This window comes from Pristiophorus japonicus, chromosome 14 (genome assembly GCF_044704955.1).
Source record: "Pristiophorus japonicus isolate sPriJap1 chromosome 14, sPriJap1.hap1, whole genome shotgun sequence".
NCBI lineage: Eukaryota > Metazoa > Chordata > Chondrichthyes > Pristiophoridae > Pristiophorus > Pristiophorus japonicus.
In genome coordinates, this window is record NC_091990.1 from 10,567,460 (window position 1) to 10,593,299 (window position 25,840).

General features: G+C 46.0%; 1 protein-coding gene across 1 annotated transcript; it reads right to left on the reverse strand.

Annotated features, from left to right (window-relative positions):
• Positions 1 to 1,031: 1,031 nt before the first annotated feature.
• LOC139280300 (L-threonine 3-dehydrogenase, mitochondrial-like) lies at positions 1,032 to 24,764 on the reverse strand. Its single transcript, XM_070899971.1, has 8 exons — positions 24,569 to 24,764; positions 22,392 to 22,434; positions 19,854 to 19,924; positions 18,505 to 18,654; positions 17,097 to 17,269; positions 11,181 to 11,271; positions 7,898 to 8,167; positions 1,032 to 1,165 (listed from the first exon to the last, which is right to left on the reverse strand). Exons 1-8 carry the CDS (start codon positions 24,762 to 24,764, stop codon positions 1,032 to 1,034), a joined length of 1,128 nt encoding a protein of 375 aa, XP_070756072.1.
• Between the last annotated feature and the right edge of the window lie 1,076 nt (positions 24,765 to 25,840).

Below are 25,840 nucleotides of genomic sequence, written 5' to 3' on the forward strand. Positions count from 1 at the left end.
AAGGGCTGAATGGCCTACTACTGCTCCTATTTTCTATGTTTCTTGCTGGCGCAATTAACCTAGCGTTAAGTAACTAAACCGATCGAAATGGGACCTGACCTAACGTTACATAACAGCCCCTAACTGAGTAAGAAATGGAGACCCAATAGGATGAATACAGAAGGCATTTATCCTCCTCCATTGAGCAAGATTTCAACCACTTTAATCCCTCCCCCCTCTCGCTGACTGCATTTCCTGCTCCAATCCGCTCGCTGGCTAACGAGCCTTCTACCCCAACCCAGTGGCTGAGGTTGCCCCACACTGGCCTCCCTACCTTAGTCCATTATCCATTTTATAGTAATTCTCCCTCCCACCGGCTATATTTTTGCTTCACTCCTCGCCGTGGCTCAGTGGGTGGCACTCGCTCCTCTGTGTCTGAAGGTTGTGGGCTCACGTCCCACTCCAGGGACTTGAGCACAAAAATCTAGGCTGACTCTCCAATGCAGTGCTGAGGGAGTGCTGCACTGTCGGAGGTGCCGTCTTTTGGATGAGACGTTAAACCGAGGCCCCGTCTGCTCTCTCGGGTGGACGTAAAAGATCTTGTGGCACTATTTCGAACAAGAGCAGGGAGGTTATCCCCAGTGTCCTGGTCAATATTTGTCCCTCAATCACAGTGCTGTTTGTGGGGGCTTGCTGTGCACAAATTGGCTGCTGTGTTTCCTACATTACAAGAAGTGTCTACACGTCACCAAAAAAAAGTACTTCATTGGCTGTAAAATACTTTGGGATGTCCAGTAGACACTATAGAAATGCAGGTTTCTTTTAGGTGAGATGACCTTATGAGTATGTCAGTTTGGGCTGGAATGCTAATTGGATGGAGTTACAGCGGAGAGTACTGCTGAATTGAACACGGTGACATAAGGTTGCACGTCTAGGCAAATTATTGGCATTTATTGTTACATTTTTCAAAAAAGATTTGAGATCAAGTAAGATGTCCAAAGAGTCGCATATGCATAAAGAGGACTCGCTGCTGTGCTTTACGTAGATCTGACTTATGCATGATTGCTGTTCCTCAAACGGATGTGTCGGAGCATGTCAATCACCAGTTCCTGGAGACCATATGCGTGCTGCCATCCCCAGTCTCTTCGGGCATTGCTGTCCTCGAAGCTCATTGGCCAGCCATCAGCTAAAATAAGAAATATTTGAGAGAGAAAAGCAAAAAAATTATTATGTTTAGAAAAAAACCTTGCAAATGGGACCATTTATCTACTCCGACTTTGCCTTTAAAGTAGCATCGGAGCAGGCCGGGGAGCGGAAGGAGCAGCGCATGCTGGAGCAGGAGAGCAGAGGCAGTGAAGAGGGCCACTGGATTGGACGTCACCAAGATCCAGGTTGCTGGTTGGAGCGTGGGCAGGTACTGCAGGAGCGGCGAGGTCGGGGCGGAGGAGCAGCGAGAGATTGTAGAGGGACGTGATCGGGGCCCAGAAGAGGTGAGGTCCCAGGGGCAGCACGGGCCGGCCCACACTGCGATATGTGTGCGCACTGGGTCCGTGCAGCAGAGCTGGTCTCCAATCTTGGGTAATCCTTGCCACTGGACCAAGACCTAGCTCTGTCAAGCCCATGTGGTGGCTGGTGTGCAACGGTCACCACACGTTAAAAAAAATCCACGCACAGACATCTTCCACTCTTCAGGATGTAGTTCAGGACCTGGAATATTAGGTCATTCATTGAAACACCTGTGAACTTTTTGGCATGGAAGCAAGTCATCCTCGATTTGAGGGACTGCCTATGATGGTGAAAACACTGACAGTTAATCGCTGACCAACTGAATCAGGTTCACTTGAAAGATCTTCAGTTATTAACTGCAAGTGTTTGTTGGGACAAATGTTTTATTTCGTGTAGCTCTTCATCCCCAGACCTATCAGCAATTAGTACAAGGTCTTACAACCAGCCAGAGTGAGGCCGTTTGCAAAGCAGTTGAAGTTTTTCAGATTATGCAGGCCACCGACAAAATCGATGCAGGCAAATTGTTCATGGCCGGAGAGTTTATGGAATAAGTTAGTGGGCAAGGCCATTAAAACAAACCATGTAACTGGGTTCAAGGGCCAATTAGCTCCATTTCTTGGAAAGAGAAAAGACTGAGTAACCTTGATTAAAGAGCTTATTTAAAATCTCAAAAAAATAATCTTCTTTCAAATGAGCATGTTTTCAATTTATGGAACAGACGGTATGCCTTTTCCAGGATTTTGTTTTCTGGTTTGGGTTTACTGCTCAAAGCATAAAGGCAATAATTTATGACATTAATTTTGAACACAATAATACTTCATTTGATGTAATATATTGGCTGATTGCACTGCTAAAGGTGACATTCTCATTTAATTATGTGTGTTATGCTGCTGTGCGGAGCTGGAAAATCTTCTATTGTAACAGTTCATATAGTGCACACCTGATCACCTTCACACTACAGTGAACAAAATGTTGCTACACATCAGCAGCAAAGCCCATTTTAATAAAAAAATCTAATTCACTGCTATATATATTATCTCCTGTTATGGGATTACACACATGATTTTACAAAGTTGCCTTGGTAATGTGGGTTTGGGGCTGGGATTCCTTGCACAACAACAACTTGTTTTTATATAGTGCTGTTAACATAGTAAAATATCCCACGGTGCTTCACAGGCCTGTTGTAAAACCAAATTTGACACTGAGCCATTTAAGGAGAAATTGGGGCAAATGGACAAAGGGGATATGTTTTAAGGAACGTCTTGGAGGAGGATAGAGAGACTGGTTTAGGGAGGGAATTCCAAAGCTTGGGGCCTAGGCAGCTGAAGGCACGGCCACCAATGGTGGAGCACTTAAAATGAGGGATGCTTAGGCCAGAGTTAGAGGAGCGCAGATATCTCGGGGGTTGTGGGGCTGGAGGAGATTCATCATCATCATAAGTAGTCCCTCGAAATCGAGGAAGACTTGCTTCCACGCTAAAAGTGAGTTCTCAGGTGACTGAACAGTCCAATACAGGAATTACAGTCTCTGTCACAGGTGGGACAGACAGTGGTTAGAGGAAAGGGTGGGTGGGGAGACTGGTTTGCCGCACGTTCCTTCCGCTGCCTGCGCTTGTTTTCTGCATGCTCTCGGCGACGAGACTCGAGATGCTCTGCGCCCTCCCGGATGCTCTTCCTCCACTTAGGGTGGTCTTTGGCCAGGGATTCCCTGGTATCGGTGGGGATGATGCATTTTATCGAGGAGGCCCTGAGGGTGTCCCCGAAACAACTCCTGCCCACCTGGGGCTCGCCCGCCGCGCAGGAGGTCCGAGTAGTGCGCTTGCTTTGGGAGTCTTTGTTCGCATGCCCGACACATGTGTCGGGTGGTCAGTGCTTCGATGCTGGGGATGTTGGCCTGATCGAGAGCACCGACATTGGTGCACCTGTCCTCCCAGGGGATTTGCAGGAGCTTGCGGAGACATCATTGGTGGTATTTCTCCAGCGATTTGGAGGAGATTGCAGAGATATGGGGGTGTGAGGCCATGGAGGGATTTGAAAACAAGGATGAGAATTATACAGAAGTGCTCCCTGAAATCAATGGTGTCACTGGAGGGCAGCAAAAAGAGAACAAGCAGATTAAAGTAGGGGAGAAGTGGTTCCCACAATAACTGGGTATAGAGCAGCACTGATGGAAAGCACAGGCCTGGGAGTCAGTCCCAAACACACTCTAACCGGGGAAAGTAGATACTGTAGAACAAACAAGGTGAGAAAATGGGACAATATAAAACTAAAACAAAAAATGTACTGAATTGTCAATAAAACTTAATTATATGGAACCTGAACAAGAAAACCTTATTTCTGAGTATTCCTTTAAAAATAACTTGACTTAACATTTTATCATCTCCTGCCTTTATAATGTAAAATAACATACATTAAGCAAATCTTTACTTCATATAACGATAGTTTTATTTGACCCTTGAGAAATAAGGCTGTCCTTAATAATGGAATAAAATATACATTAGAGTTTGAGTAAACATCTGCTGCCCCCCCAGTGGTTAGCATTAGCTGCACATACGGTGCAATTATGTCAGCAACAATAGAGGGTTAACAGCCCTTGTGACTATCTTGTACACACCTTCAAGTTAGAAAAAAAGACTTGCATTTATATAGCGCCTTTCACAACCACCAGACATCTCCAAGCACTTTACAGCTAATTAAGCATTTTTGGAGAGTAGTCACTGTTGTAATGTGGAAAATGTAACAGCTCCCCCACACAGCAATGTGATAATGACCAGATAATCTGGGTTTTTTTGTTATGTTGATTGAGGGATAAATATTGGCCAGGACACCGGAGATGACTCCCCTGCTCTTCTTCGAAATAGTGCCGTGGGATCTTTTACGTCCACCTGAGAGGACAGACGGGGCCTCGGTTTAACGTCTCAGCTGAAAGACGGCACCTCCAACAGTGCAGCACTCCCTCAGCACTGCACTGGAGAGTCAGAAAGGATGATGCAGAGAGGGGAGAAGACAAATGGCCAGAAACTGATGGGCACAAAATAGGAATATAAAATGAAAATTAACTCTACATATTATCTATAAAGTGTTCAGATAATTTTATTGAGACAATCAAGCCTTAGTATTATATCTCCTTTTTAAAACTGTTTAATAAATGATTTTAGCTTTTATCTTTGCTCGAAATAATGCTGTTTTTAACCAACATTTCTCAATTTTGTTGACTCATTAGAAGTCCCTTCTGAATCAGCAGATGTGTGTAAATTGTTAGGCTGCTTCTAGTTTTAAAAAAAATCAATTTTGTTGGCTCTGCTGATGGCTCAGCAAATTTAGCAGCGAGAAGGCGATCAGAATGCACTATGTTCAATCCTCAGTTTGTGCTCGGTTAACTGATCTCAGGTTAAATTAGTCCTAACATCCTGGGTTATGAAGGGGAAAAATCAATCAATGTTCCTGTTCTTGACTGCTCTTCGGTGACCTCCTGTTGGCAGCTGTGTGTGCGTGTGTGTTTGCGCGCGTGTGCACATTGGATGGGAATAGCTGATCTACAGCGCAATCAAATGGTCCACTGACACTCATTGTCAAAGGCTCTTGCATGTATAATGAATGGGGGTAATTAAAGTGAGGTTTCAGTGTTCATATCCATGCAAGGAGTCGATGCCTGCGAGAGAGGTGGGGGAGAAAAAGCAGCAGGAAAACATTTCAAGTTAAGAAATAAAGCTTATGCCACCACCGAGACTGTAATCCTTCCTGCACTGTGTGTCAGCCGTGGCTCAGTGGGTAACACTCCTACCTCGGAGTCAGAAGGTTGTAGGTTCAAGTCCCACTCCAAAGACTTGAGCACAAAAATCTAGGCTGATGCTCACAGCGTTCTGCTGGACTGTCGGAGGTCCCGTTGGCTCTGTCGGGGGATGTAAAAGATCCCACGGCACAATTTTTCGAAGAAGACCAGGGGTTATTATCCCCGGTGTCCTGGCCAATATTTATCCCTCAACATAACAAAAAAACAGATGATCTGGGTCATTATCACATTGATGTTTGTAGGAGCTTGCTGTGTGCAAATTGGCTGCTGCATTTCCTACATTAGAACAGTACACTTCAAAAAGTACTTAATTGGCTGAAAAGTGCTTGGGGCCACCGATTGCCGTGAAAGGTGCTTATATAAATGCAAGTCTTTTAAATAAATTCAAACCTGCCCACGTACTCCACGAACAGTACACACCATTCATTCTCTCACATCTTATATTGTAAATCTACGTAGGGTGCCTTTGTGCACCAAGAACTGAGCAAGTTGCTTGCTCATCACAGCAGAGGAATCAATATTTGAGCTGTTGGTGAGATATGGAGCCAATATTTATTTGCTTCAGCACCTCCGATAGAGGAGACATGTATCCTGTGTCCCAATCAGCACTCTCAAAGGACACATATCAATATTAGATTTTGCACAGAAAATATTGTACATTCTCATGTTCTGATACATTACTGAAAAAGAGTTGGATTTATATAGCACCTTTCACGACCACCGGATAGCCCAAAGCACTTTACAGCCAATGAATTGTAGTTGCTGTTGTAATGTAGGAAACGTGGCAGCCAATTTGTGCACAGCAAGCTCCCACAAACAGCAAGGCGATATTGACCAGATAATCTGTTTTTAGTGATGTTGATTGAGAGATAAATATTGGCCAGGACACCAATAACTCCCCGGCTCTTCTTCAAAATAGTGGCCATGGGATCTTTTACATCCACCTGAGAGAGCAGACGGGGCCTCAGTTTAGCGTCTCATCAGAAAGACGGCACCTCTGACAGTGCAGCACTCCCTCAACACTACACTGAGTGAACTTTCATTTTATTTTGTACTCAAGTCTCATGGAGTGGGACTTGAACTCAATCTTTTGACTCCAAGGGCAGAGTGATACCCACTGAGCCACAGCTGATGCTGATAAAAGTTGATAAAATATTGCTAAAAGTATGCACATCTCTATGGCAGCTGGTGGAAAGATTATGGGCTGGACTTTCCTATGAGCCCCTCAACGCTCGATTGCCCGCTGAGAAGAACTGCTAACGTCTGGGGAGTAACGCTGGTGAGAAATTCCACTTTTATGTTTAAACTAATTAAAACTAATCGCCCACCGAGAAAAAGGGCATTGCACCTTCATTGTCGGCAGTTTTCTTGACGGTTAAGTGGAAACTAAGTAAAATGAGCGGCTCTTACCGGAATGGATGGCAAGTATTTCAAATTTAGTCCGAGGCTGCGATTGGGCCTAGGGAGGGAGATCTTTTCAAAAAAAAATTCAATTATAAAAAAAAATAACATAAAAAGCATTCCCAAGACATACCCAATCACTATTTTAAAATTTAAAAAAATTAAATAAAGAACCTTTAACTTCCCTATCTTTGCAAGGTACTCACCTACCGCCCTGTTTAAGCAGCTTTTACAGGGCGGGTCTCTCGACGATCTGGACATCGGCGGTTTGGTCCCGGCGGGCGTGTTTAGATGTGGGCAAAACCATAAAAAAAACTAAGGGGCAAACTTTCGCCGGGCGGAAAAACAGTTGTACCGCTGAGAAAATTGCAGCGAACCCGCCAAAAATTATAGGAAAATAACATGAGAAATAGGAACAGGAGGAGGCCACACGGCCCCTCGAGCCTGCTCCGCCATTCAATAAGCTCAAGGCTGATCTAATCATGGACTCAGCTCCACTTCCCCGCCCGCTCCCCATAACCCCTTATCGCTCAAGGAACTGTCTATTTCTGTTTTAAATTTATTCAATGTCCCAGCTTCCACAGCTCTCTGAGGCAGCGAATTCCACAGATTTACAACCCTCTGAGAAAAAATTTCTCCTCATCTTTGTTTTAAATGGGCGGCCCCTTATTTTAAGATCATGCCCTCTAGTTCTAGTCTCCCCCATTAGTGGAAACATCCTCTCTGCATCCACCTTGTCAAGCCCCCTCATAATCTTATACATTTTTATAAGATCACCTCTCGTTCTTCTGAATTCCAATGTGTAGAGGCCCAACCTACTCAACCTTTCCTCATAAGTCAATCCCCGGAATCAACCTAGTGAACCTTCTCTGAACTGCCTCCAAAGCAAGTATATCCTTTCGTAAATATGGAAACCAAAACTGCACGCAGTATTCCAGGTGTGGCCTCACCAATACCTTATATAGCTGTAGCAAGACTTCCCTGCTTTTATACTCCATCTCCTTTGCAATAAAGGCCAAGATACCATTGGCCTTCCTGATCACTTGCTGTACCTGCATACTATCCTTATAATATATTAGGTTGTTAATTTTTGTTGTCGAAATCTGCTGTTGATTAAACTGGCATGGGAGATAAGGTTAAAATCGAACATATGTTTTCCTGAGATAAGCAAGGCCGAAATTCCTCTCTGGGCTCCACATGCTGCAGGTACGTTACTTACCAATGCTCTGCCGCACTGCATCTGGCTTGTAGGAGACCTCCAGGTCAGGCAAGTGCTTGCAGACCTCAGAAACAAGTTCCTGTGGAGTGAAGCTCATGGCACTGATGTTGTACGTTCTCATGGTGAGACACGCGGCTGGGGCCTCCATAAACTCCAAGGTTGCCCGGTGACAGTCATCGATGTGCATCATGGGAAGTTGTGTATCTGATTTGAGGTAGCATTCAAATTTTGAAGTCTTGATAGCATCATGGAAGATCTGAACAGCATAGTCTGAAAGGAAAAAAAGTGATTAAAAAGGTGGTAGTAAACCGTGGAACTTAATCAGCAGATTCTACATATAGTGTATATATTATATACTGTATGTAATCTTGTTTGAATTGCACCTTTAGACACCTGCAAACCTAGGGTAAGGAGAGGAAGTGACACACACGGTCTATATTTTGCTAGCTATCTAGCAGCAACTCCCATGCCAGTTTAATCAACAGCAGATTTCAACAACAAAAATTAACATAACTAATATATTTAGTGAAATTATTATTGTTGGGACAAGAAGAGATGGCATCTTAATTTGGATCTGAAAATAAAGCGTATAAGAAAAAGAAAGACTTGGATTTATATAGCGCCTTTCATGACCATCGGACGTCCCAAAGCGCTTCACAGCCAATGAAGTACTTTTGGAGTGTAGTCACTATTGTAATGTGGGAAACACGGCAGCCAATTTGCACACAGCAAGCTCCCACAAACAGCAATGTGATAACGGCTGAATAATCTGTTTATGTGATGTTGATTGAGGGATAAATATTGGCCAGGACACCGGGGGATAACTCCCCTGCTCTTCTTCAAAATAGTGCCATGGGATCTTTTACGTCCATCTGAGAGAGCAGACCTCGGTTTAACGCCTCATCCAAAAGACGGCACCTCTAACAGTGCAGCATTCCCTCAGCACTGCACTGGGAGCATCAGCCTGGATTTTTGTGCTCGAGTCCCTGGAGTGGGTTTTGAACCCACAACCTTCTGTCTCAGGGGCGAGAGTGCTACCCGCTGAGCCACAGCTGGCATTGTAACAAATCAAAATCAAAGGGAATCGTCACGATTTGGAGAACCAAAATTGAACTTTATGAATTAAGCCAAAATCGTGCACCACAGGGGGGATGGGGCATGGTTCAATGATCCCAGACAGCCGAATTCCTGATGTTAGCTGTGTTACCTTGGGGATGTGAGAATAGAAGTTAGCTTCTTCCATCCTCAGGGAGAAAAGGGAAAAATTGTCCCAAGACCATTTGGCAAGCCTCTTAATATCTTGGAGGTACAAAAAAGCAGCAGGAAAAATAAATGTTCGAAATGGTTTGCAAATGAAGCACAATTTCTTCGGAACGCAATGAGATCTGAGTTATTAAGAAAATATTATTACATACTCATGATTGTATCTACAATATCTAGCCGATTATATATTTAAATGCTCTTTGGGTTTTGGTTTTGCATTGTTAACCCAACCTGCTACCGATTTACATAGAAACATAAAAAATAGGTGCAGGAGTAGGCCATTTGGCCCCTCGAGCCTGCACCGCCATTCAATAAGATCATGGCTGATCATTCCCTCAGTACCCCTTTCCTGCTTTCACTCCATACCCCTTGATCCCCTTAGCTGTAAGGGCCATACCTAACTCCCTCTTGAATATATCAAATGAACTGGCATCAACAACTCTCTGCGGCAGGGAATTCCACAGGTTAACAACTCTCTGAGTGAAGAAGTTTCTCCTCATCTCAGTCCTAAATGGCCTACCCCTTATTCTAAGACTATGTCCCCTGGTTCTGGACTTCCCCAACATCGGCAACATTCTTCCTGCATCTAACCTGTTCAGTCCCGACAGAATCTTATACGTTTCTATGAGATCCCCTCTCATCCTTCTAAACTCCAGTGAATAGAGGCCCAGTTGATCCAGTCATATGACAGTCCAGCCATCCCTGGAATCAGTCTGGTGAACCTTTGCTGCACTCCCTCAATAGCAAGAACGTCCTTCCTCAGATTAGGAGACCAAAACTGAACACAATATTCCAGGTGAGGCCTCACTAAGGCCCTGTACAACTGCAGCAAGATCTCCCTGTTCCTATACTCAAATCCCCTAGCTATGAAGGCCAACATACCATTTGCCTTCTTCACCACCTGCTGTACCTGCATGCCCACTTTCAGTGACTGATGAACCATGATACCCAGGTCTCGTTGCACCTCTCCTTTTCCTAATCAGCCGCCCTCAGATAATATTCTGCCTTCGTGTTTTTGCCCCCAAAATGGATAACCTCACATTTATCCACATTATACTGCATTTGCCATGCATTTGTCCACTCACCTAACCTGTCCAAGTCATCCTGTAGCCTCTTAGCGTCCTTCTCACAGCTCACACCGCCACTCAGTTTAGTGTCATCTGCAAACTTGGAGATATTACACTCAATTCCTTCATCCAAATCGTTAATATATATATTGTAAAGAGCTGGGGTCCCAGCACTGAGCCCTGCGGCACTCCACTAGTCACTGCCTGCCATTCTGAAAAGGACCCGTTTATCCCGACTCTCTGCTTCCTGTCTGCCAACCAGTTCTCTATCCACGTCAGTATATTACCCCCAATACCATGTGCTTTGATTTTGCCAATCTCTTATGCGGGACCTTGTCAAAAGCCTTTTGAAAGTCCAAATACACCACATCCACTGGTTCTCCCTTGTCCACTCTGCTAGTTACATCCTCAAAAAATTCCAGAAGATTCGTCAAGCATGATTTCCCTTTCATAAATCCATGCTGACTTGGTCCGATCCTGTCACTGCTTTCCAAAATTTAGGAAACATTGATATACAACACTTATTGCATATAGTTTAAACACAGGTACAATGTCTCAAATCCGGCTATCCGAAAATCGGAATTGTCCGAAAACTGGACATGTTTGATAAAATCCTGTTTGATATTCAGTAAAATAAAAGCCGGAATTATTGTTCAAAAACTGGCGGGCCAGACTAATTATTGGCTTCGCCGCTATGTTTTAAATGGCGAGCGATCGGTCGCCTAATGACCCTCGACCCAACCTGACCCACGCCACCATTAGTGCTTTGTCTGTCTCGGTAATATACGTACGCTCTTGGTTTTCTTGTCCGAAATCCGGAAAAATTCAAAAATCAGCACGGTGTCAGTCCCGAGGTTGTCGGACTTGAAACGTTGTACCTGTAGATGTATTTTTAACATTGTATATGAAAGCCTGAATGAACTATGTTGCAATGGCCCCGATGGCTCTCTCACCTGTTGTTCCTCCACCAGGCTCAGAGTCAGCGGAAATAATACCTGGATATCTGAGAGAGCGGAAATCCAGACCATATTTGTGATGATAATACTGAAATAGATTGCATTTATTAGAAACTTTAGTCAGAAAATACTATTTCAAATAAAGATCTCATAGCTTTCAATAAACATGCTCATTTTATTTCTAATAATTATAGCGTTAGACAGATCGAATGTGATGATGTACTGTTTCTTTTAAGTGTGGATTGGTATATATCTTTTTAAGACAGACAGAGTTGCATTGATATAGCGCCTTTCAAGACCACCGGATTCTCAAAGCGCTTTAAAGCTAATTAAGTACTTTTTGGAGTGTAGTCACTGTTGTAACGTGGCAGCCAATTTGCGTACAACAAGCTCCCACAAACAGCAATGTGATAATGGCCAGATAATCAGTTTTTGCGATGTTGATTGAAGGATAGTCACTGGCGATAATTCCCCTGCTCTTCTTCGAAATAGTGCCATGGGATGTTTTACGTCCACCTGAGAGACCAGACGGGGCCTCGGTTTAATGTCTCATTTAAAAGACAGCACCTCTGACAGTATAGCGCTGGAGTGTCATTCTAGATTTATGTGCTCAAGTCCCTGGAGTGGGACCTGAACCCATGACCTTCTGACTCAGAGGAGAGTGTGCTACCCACTGAACCACCATTGACACTGGTGACACATTGTACGAGAAAAGAGCATGGTCCATCCAGTACACCTTCGACTATCCTAGTAGTCCCATGATACGATGATAATGCAGTTGTTCACTAATCACGGCAATCAATGAGCAGATAGTAACGGATTGCTTGATGACAGAAACTATCACAATTAAATACCCAGTAACTAAATCAGTTGATAGCCAAGCTATTCAGTACTATGGATAATTTTTTTCAGAGCTAATAAGGAAGCCATGCCAAACAGAAGTTATGAAAGCTCAGTTCTCCATAGCCTTGAGAAAGAAGCAATAGAAATCTGAGCATTTTTGCATTCAACTTTACAATTTGTGGAAGTTACCCCGGTGTATCTGCCTTGATTTGTTCTGTGGAAATTTAAAACCCCTGAAGTTTAAAGGCTACAAAATTGGATTGGATAGCGCCTCTCGAGAGGGTCGGAACAGGAGCGCTAAAGGGTTTGCATTCGTGAGCGCCGGCATTCGTGCCACTCGGCAAATTCCACGTATCGGTACCGGCGGCGCTGAGGAGTATCGCCCGGGAGCATCATGCCAGAGTACAATGCCACTCCAGGGCTAAACCCCGAGCGCAAAGGACCAGAAAATCCAGCCATAAAACTCAGAGCCAGCACCTGAATTAGGGTTTGAGAGTTAGAATCAAACACAGGGTTAACGGGACTTGTGAAAACTTGGAAAACTTCACCTGCAGCAAGAAAATGATAACCCAATCGGCATGGGGCACTGACGCTGCACCCACCTGCCCCACACGGGGAAGGTGAGGGGCGGTCCGAATTGCGACTGTGGCCCTGAGTCCCAGACCCTGGAACACCTCACATCGACCGGCCCACTGAGATCTGTGGGTCCCAGACCCTGGAACATCTCACATCGACCGGCCCACTGAGATCTGTGGGTCCCAAACCCTGGAACATCTCACATCGACCTGCCCACTGAGATCAGTGGGTCCCAGACCCTGGAACATCTCACATCGACCGGCCCACTGAGATCTGTGGGTCCCAGACCCTGGAACATCTCACATCGACCGGCCCACTGAGATCTGAGGGTCCCAAACCCTGGAACATCTCACATCGACCGGCCCACTGAGATCTGTGGGTCCCAGACCCTGTAACACATCGATCGGCCCACTGAGATCTGTGAGTCCCAGACCCTGGAACACCTCACATCGACCGGCCCACTGAGATCTGTGGGTCCCAGACCCTGGAACATCTCACATCGACCGGCCCACTGAGATCTGTGGGTCCCAAACCCTGGAACATCTCACATCGACCTGCCCACTGAGATCAGTGGGTCCCAGACCCTGGAACATCTCACATCGACCGGCCCACTGAGATCTGTGGGTCCCAGACCCTGGAACATCTCACATCGACCGGCCCACTGAGATCTGAGGGTCCCAAACCCTGGAACATCTCACATCGACCGGCCCACTGAGATCTGTGGGTCCCAGACCCTGTAACACATCGATCGGCCCACTGAGATCTGTGAGTCCCAGACCCTGGAACATCTCACATCAACCGGCCCACTGAGATCTGTGGGTCCCAGACCCTGGAACATCTCACATCGACCGGCCCACTGAGATCTGTGGGTCCCAGACCCTGGAACACCTCACATCGACCCGCCCACTGAGATCTGTGGGTCCCAGACCCTGGAACATCTCACATCGACCGGCCCACTGAGATCTGTGGGTCCCAGACCCTGGAACACCTCACATCGACCGGCCCACTGAGATCTGTGGGTCCCAGACCCTGGAACATCTCACATCGACCGGCCCACTGAGATCTGTGGGTCCCAGACCCTGGAACATCTCACATCGACCGGCCCACTGAGATCTGTGGGTCCCAAACCCTGGAACATCTCACATCGACCGGCCCACTGAGATCTGTGGGTCCCAGACCCTGGAACACCTCACATCGACCAGCCCACTGAGATCTGTGGGTCACAGACCCTGGAACATCTCACATCGACTGGCCCACTGAGATCTGTGGGTCCCAGACTCTGGAACACCTCACATCGACCGGCCCACTGAGATCTGTGGGTCCCAGACCCTGGAACACCTCATATCGACCCGCCCACTGAGATCTGTGGGTCCCAGACCCTGGAACATCTCACATCGACCGGCCCACTGAGATCTGTGGGTCCCAGACCCTGGAACATCTCACATCGACCGGCCCACTGAGATCTGTGGGTCCCAAACCCTGGAACATCTCACATCGACCAGCCCACTGAGATCTGTGGGTCCCAGACCCTGGAACACATCGATCAGCCCACTGAGATCTGTGAGTCCCAGACCCTGGAACATCTCACATCAACCGGCCCACTGAGATCTGTGGGTCCCAGACCCTGGAACACCTCACATCGACCGGCCCACGGAGATCTGTGGGTCCCAGACCCTGGAACACCTCACATCGACCGGCCCACTGAGATCTGTGGGTCCCAGACCCTGGAACATCTCACATCGACCGGCCCACTGAGATCTGTGGGTCCCAGACCCTGGAACACCTCACATCGACCGGCCCACTGAGATCTGTGGGTCCCAGACCCTGGAACATCTCACATCGACCGGCCCACTGAGATCTGTGGGTCCCAGACCCTGGAACATCTCACATCGACCGGCCCACTGAGATCTGTGAGTCCCAGACCCTGGAACACCTCATATCGACCGGCCCACTGAGATCTGTGGGTCCCAGACCCTGGAACACATCGACTGGCCCACTGAGATCTGTGGGTCCCAGACCCTGGAACACCTCACATCGACCAGCCCACTGAGATCTGTGGGTCACAGACCCTGGAACATCTCACATCGACCGGCCCACTGAGATCTGTGGGTCCCAGACCCTGGAACATCTCACATCGACCGGCCCACTGAGATCTGTGGGTCCCAAACCCTGGAACATCTCACATCGACCGGCCCACTGAGATCTGTGGGTCCCAGACCCTGGAACACATCGATCAGCCCACTGAGATCTGTGAGTCCCAGACCCTGGAACATCTCACATCAACCGGCCCACTGAGATCTGTGGGTCCCAGACCCTGGAACACCTCACATCGACCGGCCCACGGAGATCTGTGGGTCCCAGACCCTGGAACACCTCACATCGACCGGCCCACTGAGATCTGTGGGTCCCAGACCCTGGAACATCTCACATCGACCGGCCCACTGAGATCTGTGGGTCCCAGACCCTGGAACACCTCACATCGACCGGCCCACTGAGATCTGTGAGTCCCAGACCCTGGTACACCTCACATCGACCGGCCCACTGAGATCTGTGGGTCCCAGACCCTGGAACATCTCACATCGACCGGCCCACTGAGATCTGTGGGTCCCAGACCCTGGAACATCTTACATCGACCGGCCCACTGAGATCTGTGAGTCCCAGACCCTGGAACACCTCATATCGACCGGCCCACTGAGATCTGTGGGTCCCAGACTCTGGAACACATCGACTGGCCCACTGAGATCTGTGGGTCCCAGACCCTGGAACACCTCACATCGACCGGCCCACTGAGATCTGTGGGTCACAGACCCTGGAACATCTCACATCGACTGGCCCACTGAGATATGTGGGTCCCAGACTCTGGAACACCTCACATCGACCGGCCCACTGAGATCTGTGGGTCCCAGACCCTGGAACACCTCACATCGACCCGCCCACTGAGATCTGTGGGTCCCAGACCCTGGAACACCTCACATCGACCCGCCCACTGAGATCTGTGGGTCCCAGACCCTGGAACACATCGATCGGCCCACTGAGATCTGTGGCAGGAGGCAACTCATTTCTCCACTCGGCGTCTCATGGAGAGCCAAACGAGACATCCCATAATAAACGGTTCCTGTCATACCAAACAACAACAACCAGATGATCATCATCACAGCTAACTGCCTCAACATTCAAATACATTTCTCATTTACTTTCATTGTGAAGAGTCTAACATTACCAGCTGACAATACTCTGAAGCATTGATGAGCCAAAGTAAGTGGCCGGTGCCCAGTGAGTCAAAGTCACTCCGGCATGGAATGGAGGGATACGAGTTTGCTACTTCCGCACTATTCCCAAAATAATGAGTTCCCAATCTATGCTGTGCCGTCAAAAAGAGGCACAATGCAAAGTTCCAGACACTCTTCCAGCCATCAGTAACTGCAGTCTGTTCAATACACCCAAGATCCTACAGTCTTCTCAGCTCATAATTTGGTTCCACATAAATCAGTGTTTTGCATCTGCCTTGTCCCGTCGCTTTCAATGTTGAATATCCAATCTGTCTTTGAACAATTTCCGCTTCTTCAGTTTTTCCCTCAATTTGCACTAATTACACTGAAAATCTAGTGACTGGAATAAGATATGTAATCAGATCTCAATTAGTACAAATCTGTTCTCGGAGGAAATGCTTCCTCAGTGCCCCATGGATCTCCAAGTGGACAACATAATCCCCTTCTAACATAAACTGCTTGGTCACTGTGGCTGCTCATGAGGTTTGACCACACATTTTTAGTCCCACTTCAGATTTTTATATTCATTCACGGGATGTGAGCATCGTTGGCATGTACTGTCCATCCGTGATTGCCCTTGGTGATGGTGAGCCCCCCCCTTCTTCAATTGCTGCAGTCCATGATCCTGCTTTGTAGCAGTTTGGGGCAATGGAGTGGCTATTTCAGAGCCAACCACATTGCTGTGGGTCTGGAGTCACATGTAGACTGAGTCACCAGACCGGGTAAGGACAGCAGATTTCCTTCCCTAGAGGACCACTGCAACTATATAGGGTTTTGGGGGTGGGGAAGAGAGAGACTGGGAGGGGAGGGGAAGAGAGAGACACACTGGGGGAGAAAAAGAGAGACTGGAAAGAAGTGATCACTACCCCAAACATTGTCTACCCCAAACATTGTAAACTAGATGGGTATTTATGACAATCCGATAGTTTCATGGTCACCATTTATTTAATTAACTGAAATTAACTTCCCCAACTACCATAGGTGGGATTTGAACTGTTTACCAGTCCAGTAACATTACCACTATGCTACCATTCTCCAGTTATTGATTGCTCTTGTTGTAAGTCTTTTAATCTCTGATCATGCCATAGAATATTTACTTCAAATGATGAGCAATTGGTTTTTGACCTTCCAGTCTGTGGCCTAGTCATTTATTTTCTCATCAGAAGGAAGCTGTGCGAATAGCCACAGGAAGATGCATTTTTTCCCCCCAATAATAACAGCTCACCTCACCCATTAGCTCTGCGTGCACCTTGGAGATTCCATAGATTGTCTGCGGTCTCTGGATACACAGGTCAGGGGTCGGGTTTCTGGGAGAGCTGGGTCCAAAGGCACCAATGGTGCTGGGGACAAAAAGACGCAGAGAGTTCTCTAGAGCAATATCCAGCACATTGTGAAAACCTGAGGAGGAATCAGCAGAAGTGTACTATTAAACTGCTGGTCAACGTCTGATTCATTCAGAAAGTGATCTGCCCGCCCAACTTAAATGTTAAAAATCAATACCATCCTTTTATCAAATCCATGCCTCACATTCACCAATCCCTTTTTAATCCTGTGTTTATAAATTTTTGAATGTCTAGAATATGCATTGGAAGAAACCTATCATTTTGAACAACAAAATGTTAATAATCACCTTGACAAGTGGGTTTCATTGGTTTTGGATGTATGCTTAAGACCAGCAGAGCAGGTCTCCAGTCGTCTTGGTTAACCCTTGCCACTGGACCAAGACCTAGCTCGGTCAAGCCCGTGTGGTGGCTGGTGTGCAACGGTCACCCCACGTTAAAAAAATCCACGCACAGGCATCTTCCACCCTTCAACATGTAGTTCAGGACCTGGAATATTAGGTCCTTCATTGAAACACCCGTGAGCTCATCCTTTTTTTAGCGTCGAAGCAAGTCATCCTCATTTCAAGGGACTGCCTATGATGATGATGAAAACCAAAACTGATAAAGAACTGTAAAAATCTGCATTATGCCTTTATGAGTATCAAGCACTTATTCTGTGCATACTGCACAAGTCCAAAGGGCTGTAAAGACCCAAATAATCTCAGTAATAGGGATAGAATACATGATCAACTAATGTACAAGGCTGATGTTTACGAGAATCAGTTGCATAATCCCAAGATAATATGTGCATAAAATTATGAGGGTTGTAGATAGCGTGGGTAGGAAGGACCTATTTCTAGCAGAGGGGTCAATAACCATGGAGCAGGATTAGAGGGGAGTTGAGGAGAACTTTTTTCACCCAGAAGGTGGTGGGGGTCTGGAACTCACTGCCTGAAAGGGGGGTAGAGGCAGAAACCCTCATTGCATTTAAAAAGTACTTGGATGTGCACCTGAAGTGCCGTAACCTACAAGGCTACGGACGAAGAGCTGGAAAGTGGGATTAGGCTGGATAACTCTTTTTCAACCAGCGTGGACATGATGGGCCAAATGGCCTCCTTCTGTGCCGTAAACTTCTACGATTCCATGACCACATCTTACTTCTAAAAACCTGAAACTGAGGCACCAAAGATAACATCTAACAAATTCTAAGTGTGGAAGAGTTTATAATGAAAGGCAAACAACATTCATAAAATGTAATTGTTTTAGTGAAAATCAGATACAGTTGATTGTGAAGCGAGACATGTAGCTTACCAATAATATTGACACTGCGGGCCAACGGGACATTCGCCTCCCCCACTGCACTGAGCAACGTGCTGTAATGGATCAGCCAAGTTATCCGGTTATTCACCACTAACTCCCGCAGATTCTTATAGTCAAGAATATCAGCAAAGATGAAGGGACCTGTAAATTGAATAAGTACATGTTCACCGTACACTGTAGCAATGTGTCAATCGTACAATTTGACAGGTGAAATTTTAACACCATTAACAATTAGTGATGTCGCCATCCGGCTGCCTATAATTATGACAAGGACAAACAGAAGTAAAGAGAGAACTACTTTTTAAACATATACCTCACGGTACAGGTCATGAAGTGATAATAAACTAGAGTTCTTTAAGCGTTGGTTTTCACTACGGTTAAAATCACTCTCTTGGGCTGTGCAATTATTACTAATCATAATACAATAAAACTGATGGTTTACAATCCGTACAAATTATGGTCACTTTCCCATTGTCACGAAGGTGGCAATATGGGTCTCTTCCACAAAGATTAGATTACGATGGACGGAAAGATTCCAATGTAGATGTCCTATCTCTTGAAGCCTTTCTGATCTTGTAGATTGAGGTTCTCCGTGTTCACGAGACAACTCTACCGATTAGACATCAAGGGCTGGATTTTCGGCCTTCTGTCGCCTCTGTTAGCGCCCCAGAGGGGCGGCAATGGCGGCAGTGAGCACTTCTGGGCGAGCGCCCAGCTTCCAGCGCCCTGCCAGGGTTTCCGAGGCCGGTTTTGGCGGGGCGCAGAGTATTACCGCCCGGGAGAGGCGATCCGGTGTGCAACGCCCCTGGTTGCGACACTGGCTCGATTTTTGCCTCCCGCTCGTTCGATCTGTAGCGCTCCATAGAGCGCCCCCTGCTGGGACCACCTGTGAAAGCAGGCGGACCGAGCTGTAGCGGCTGCTCTGAGGTAAGTAATGTCCACCTCAGGGAAGTGTGATTGTTTATTATTTTATTGTTTTCGCGATTTATGTTGTGGTGGCGTGAGTTATTTAGTGGCAATGTTATTGGCGGGGGGGGGGGGGGAGTTTCCCGTTTTTTTCTTTCTCCCCAGGCCTCTCTCAGAGCGCTCCGAGGCCGGATGTTTAGCTCCGGATCTTCACTTGCTCAGCCGGCCGAGCGCCCTGAGAGAGGTGTGCAACGCCTCCCTTGGCACTCTGTCCCACACTCAGGGCCCAGCTGCCGAATTTTGCTGACTGAGGCGCAAACTTTACCGCCCCGCCGCCATTACCGCCCCGAAATGAGCAGAACCGAAAATTCAGCCCACAGGGCTTCGTACATTGAATCAAATCATTACAACTGTACGTTTCTGTCCACACTCACCACTTTCAAAAACCTCAGCTAGTGGCTTGCGGATATCTGAAAGAATAACGTTGTTCTTTCCAAAAGACCTCCTATAGGATGGGGGGGGGGGAAAAAAGCAACAAATAAGTATTTCTCTTTACCGTTCTTCTCCTCCTTCCTTCTGCTCTCCTTGCTGGAGTGTGGTGCTGTGGATCCATTGGCCTCCAGCCACCTTGCACAGCTCACCGTTATTAATGTTCGAGCCTTGACAGTGGGTGTTGGCAGCTGGCCAGAACTCACGCATGAATAATGGCCACTTACGCAGGATACCCGAGGATGATGGATGCCAGCTACGTCAGCAAGGAGTCAATGCAAGAAAGTTGGTGAGAAAATAAATACTAGTGGCGAAATCAAAGTGGCATTCGGAAGAAACAAAGCAGCACATGTAGATCGAGAGCCCCCCATTATTCACTGGAGTTCAGAAGAATGAGAGGGGACCTCATAGAAACGTTTAAAATTCTGACGGGGTTAGACAGGTTAGATGCAGGAAGAATGTTCCCAATGTTGGGGAAGTCCAGAACCAGAGGTCACAGTCTAAGGATAAGGGGTAAGCCATTTAGGACCGAGATGCGGAGGAACTTCTTCACCCAGAGAGTGGTGAACCTGTGGAATTCTCTACCACAGAAAGTTGTTGAGGCCAATTCACTAAATATATTCAAAAAGGAGTTAGATGAGGTCCTTACTACTAGGGGGATCAAGGGGTATGGCGAGAAAGCAGGAATGGGGTACTGAAGTTGAATGTTCAGCCATGAACTCATTGAATGGCGGTGCAGGCTAGAAGGGCCGAATGGCCTACTCCTGCACCTATTTTCTATGTTTCTATGTATGTTTCTATTAGATCTGATTGCATCAATGTTACCGCAGAGTTTAAATGTACAACAACTTTGCGTGTATTATAGATGGGATCAAATCCAGCACCTTCTAGGAAGAAGAAAAAAAACAAAAGAAATATTTTACAGATTGGCAGTGAGAGCTTAGAATATTGCTGAATGAGAATTTTATTTTCACATGGAATGATTTATTAGATTCCAGGTGTACTTCAAAGGAACAGGACGCTCTCCTCATAAATCTGTCTCTAGTCTTTCATCTAACCCCAGGACAAAGCCAAGTTGTGAGAACCTTGGTACCAATTACTCCGATGGGACAAAATAATCACAACTGATTTAGCTCTGTCTCCTGTACCCTGGTAAACAATATTAAGTCATTCTGTCACCTTATATGAACTATGGTAAATAACTCTTGCTGGGTAGACTATCTCAGTTGCTCCAGGAACTTGAGCACATAAATCTAGCATGACACTCCAGCGCAGTGCTGAGGGAGTGCCACACTGTCAGAGGTGCCGTCTTTCAGTTGAGAAGTTAAACCGGGCCCTGTCTGCCCTTTCTGTTGAACATAAAAGATCCCATAACACTATTTCGAAGAGGAGCAGGGGAGTTATCCCCAGTGTCCCGGCCAATATATATCCCTCAATCAACATCGCTAAAACAGATTATCTGGTCATATAAATGCAAGTCTTTTATCGAGCCAGCAGTGATCATGCGTATTTTGCATTAGGTGATGTGCATCTCCTCCAACAGGTCATCAGAGAGACACAAACAGCTGGGAAATTATCAGCAACAGCAATTTGCATTTATATAGCACCTTTAACGTAATAAAATGTCCCAAGGCACTTCACAGGAACGTTATCAAACAAAATTTGACACCGAGCCACATTAGGAGATATTAAGACAGATGACCAAAAGTTTGGTTCGAGAGGTCGGTCAGCATGCAGCAATCACATAGAAAGTGAACAGCCATATTTCATTTTTTTTTAATTCATTCACAGGATGTAGGCGTTGCCAACAAGGCCAGGATTTACTGCCCATCCCTAATTGCCCTCGTGAAGGTGGTGGTGAGCCACCTTCTTGAATGCAACAGAGTGCAAGGCCATTTCAGAGGGCAGTTAAGAGTCAACCACATTGCTGTGGGACTGGAGTCACATATAGGTCAGACCGGGTAAGGGTGGCAGATTTCCTTCCCTAAAGGCCATTTGTGAACCAACTGGGCTTTTACAATAATCTGGTAGTTTCATAGTCACTAGTTTTTTTAGTCCCAGATTTTTATTAATTAACTGAATTTAAATTCCACAGCTGCCATGGTGGGATTTGAACTTGTGTCACCAGATCATTATTCCCAGTTTCTGGATTACTAGACCAGCAACATAACCACTATGCTAACGAACCATACAATAATCGGTGTTAAACATATTTGGAATTGTTTATGATTTAGAATGTGACAGAACCCCTCTCCATTTGTGGATATGAACGAGCAGCCATCATCTCATCAACATTCATCGTATACGCACATCCTGGGGTCTAGAACTAGTTTTGAAAATGCTAAAAATGCAAACAACCTGAGTGGCAGTATTACTCTAGTCTAAAAAGCCACTGCACACTCAAAGGCAAACTGGTCTGAAATTGGTGTGTTCAGTGTAGAGTTAGCGTCATCCATGGCCGTAACAAGAATACCAATTCTTACCTAAGGAACTTTGCAAGACCAAATCCGAGCTGGCCCAATCCACCTAAAGAAGAAATGTAAATCGTCAAACAGAAGACTTGAAACAGGAAACTCCTTAAAGAATTTGACCGGACTGCATTAAAAATAGGTCCACTGTGGCTCAGTTCTGGCACTTTGGCCTCTGAGTCAGAAGGTCATGGGTTCGAGCCCCGCTGCAGAGACTTGAGCACATAGTATAGGCCAACATCTCAGTGTAGTTCTGAGGCAGTGCTGCACTGCCGGAGGTGCCGTCCTCCAGCCGAGATGTTGAACTGAAGACATGTCTCTCTGTTCAGGTGGATACAAAACAAAATCCTGTGGCACAATTTAAAGATGGAGCTTTCCTAGTGTGCTTGGCAGCATTTGGCTTTCAACCAACACTACTAAAATGGGCCACCCGTCATACACCCCGCTTGATTTTACTTTCCACTGACTCAGGAACTCGACGTACATTGTTAGCTGCATTCACAGCACGCACTCCGTACTGCCCCCCCCACCACGGAACTTTGTTCAGCTGTCTTTACATGATCTAGGTGACTGTAAAATGTACTCTAAGCCTCTGACAGTATGGAGAGAAAATGAACTGCAGCTTGCCAACTATTGCCTTTCTGGGAATTATTGAATTTAACCCAAAGTTTGGAATTGATCCTTTAGGGAATAATTTGATGTGAGTTTAACTCTAAAGACAGAGATCTTGCCAATATATGAGCTGTTCCTGCTGTCCCACCCACCCACCAGAATTTAAAAAGTTAAGTCAATTGGGATGGAAATCCCAGTAAATTCCTCCCTTTCCTGGCTAGAAATTAAACATTTCAACAACAACTTGAAGTTATATAGCGCCTTTAATTTAGTGAAATGTCCCAAAGCACTTCACAGGAGTATTATGAGATAGAAATTTGACACCGAGCCGCATAAGTAGAAATTAGCGCAGGTGACCAAATGCTTGGTCAAAGAGGTAGGTTTTAAGGAGGGTCTTGAAGGAGGAAAGAGAGGTCGAGAGGCGGAGAGGTTTAGGGAGGGAGTTCCAGAGCTTGGGGTCTAGGCAGCTGAAGGCACGGCCACCGATGGTTGAGCGATTATAATCAGTGCAGATTTAGAGGAGCGCAGACATCTCGGGGAGGGGATTGTGGGTCTGGAGGAGATTACAGAGATAGGGATTTCTCATTCACCCTCTCTTTCCTCAGGAATTATGTGTCCAACAGTGCAGGAGTTTAATCAGCTCAGTGTCAGGCTGTGAGATGAGAAGACCAGAGTATGGGATTGGATCTTGAGGATTGCAAAAAAATAGACGTTCTAGAGTTTACTTGTTTACTTTTTGAGATCAGGAAGCATTTCTTCCGATCTTTCTCTGAGGAAATTCAGTAACTAAGGTCAAATCCATACTTGAATATAACACATTGGAATAATTAGGATATAGCAGTACAAATTCCCCTTCTTGTTCCATGCTTCCTTATAAGAACATAAGAACATAAGAAATAGGAACATGAGCAGGCCATGCAACCCCTCGAGCCTGCTCCGCCATTCAATAAGATCATTGCTGATCTGCTCATGGACTCAGCTCCACTTCCCCGCCCGTTCCCCATAACCCCTTATCCCCTTATGGTTTAAGAAACTGTCTATTTCTGTCTTAAATTTTTACAATGTACCAGCTTCCATAGCTCTCTGAGGCAGTGAATTCCACAGATTTACAACCCTCTGAGAGAAGAAATTTCTCATCTCTATCCTAAATGGGCAGCCCCTCACTCTAAGATCATGCCCTCTAGTTCTAGTCTCCCCCATCAGTGGAAACATCCTCTCTGCATCCACCTTGTCAAACCCCCTCATAATCGTATACATTTCGATAAGATCACCTTTTATTCTTCTGAAGCCCAACCTACTCAACCTACATCCTTATGTACTTTCTTATTACTAACATGCTCTAATGCACTTTATGATGGGTGGTCTTCTGTTCCTAACTGGTGGAGGCAACATGAATTAAAGAATGATGAAGTATGCCCCAACCTTTTCGGGGTCACACTGAGCTTCATAGGGAAATAATAGTGAAAGAAAGAAGGAACGTCAGCAAAGAACGGGGGTAGATCGCAGGGCATTGGCACCATTGGCGCAGAATTATAAAGCAGCAAGACGACAGCGCTGAAAGCAGTTAGCACTTTCCAGACCTGTGATCAGGATCCTGGGATGATGGGTCTCAGCGGCCTCTGTGTGCCTGTGGTCATCTTCTCTGGTGAACTGCCGAGGTGACCAGCTCAGAGCCCTAACCAACCCTCGAGGCAGGGTCTGAAACTTGCAACAGCCGTTCCGGCGAGCAGCCCTTCTGGATCCTTCAGACACAAATCGTTGCAGGCCTGCTAACATCTTTTGCCTGGAAAAAGACAAACAAAAACCATTTGCTAATCATTTTCGATCGAATTTCTATTTGCTTCGATGGAGGAGCACGCACATTGCTGAGTCAAGTTTGTGCCCACAGATCACAAACATAAAGGAAGCGACTATAAAGAGGAAGGCTATGGAACAGCACTATGGTCAGGTTGACCCTGACACAGATGCCTACATTGAATTCCTCTGCTCACACAAACCACAGCTCAATTTTCCCCAATGCCGTTTTTTGGCGTATTGCCAGAGTTACGCTCATTTTTTTGGCCCTTACTCCAAAAAAAAAACTAGCAAGTTTTCCCGTTCTATTTTTTTTAAATTGGTGGCGTGCAGCCTGTCTTGTAGCTTCGGGGGGGGGGAGGTGGGGGAGAGTGGTGGAGCCTAATGTCTGCGGCGAAAAAACAATGCTCCCCCCCTCTTCTGTGCAGGCGCAGGAAAAAAAAGGACGTTTTCACATAATTCCTATGGGAAAAATGTAAGCTTGATGATGAATATTTATGTGTTCTTGACTCCCTTCAAAACTTCACCTAAAAATAATGATGTCTTTCTACTGTGCGCTGGTTTTTCTTAAGTGCCCAGAAGGTTTTTTTTAGGAGTGGTTACATCCTAGGAGAATTGTAAGTTGGCCAAACTTGCATAATTGTGAAAAACATGCACCGACATCAGGTTACACCCCATATGATGCAAAAAAAAACACTAAAAAAATCGTAACTGAGTTACGCTGGCGCACAATCTTTGGGGAAACTTGCATTTTTAAAATTTAAACCAAAATAAGCGGCGTGCGCCAAAAAAATGGCACAAATCACCTGAATGACATTAAGCTACCGATTTTTTAAAAAATTCATAACCACATGGAGAAGTTATTTCGAGATGTCACACACGTAAGCTAAACTAAATCAATAATACACCTGAACAAGGTCAGGGTTTTTAATGGCAAGAAGAGATACGAGCGGTACTGTCAGCAATGCTAGTAGATGCAGTCTATCTTGGAATGGCAGGAATATGAAAGAAGCTTACTGCCTTACCTCAGGCTCTGAATAAATAGTTTTGTTATACTG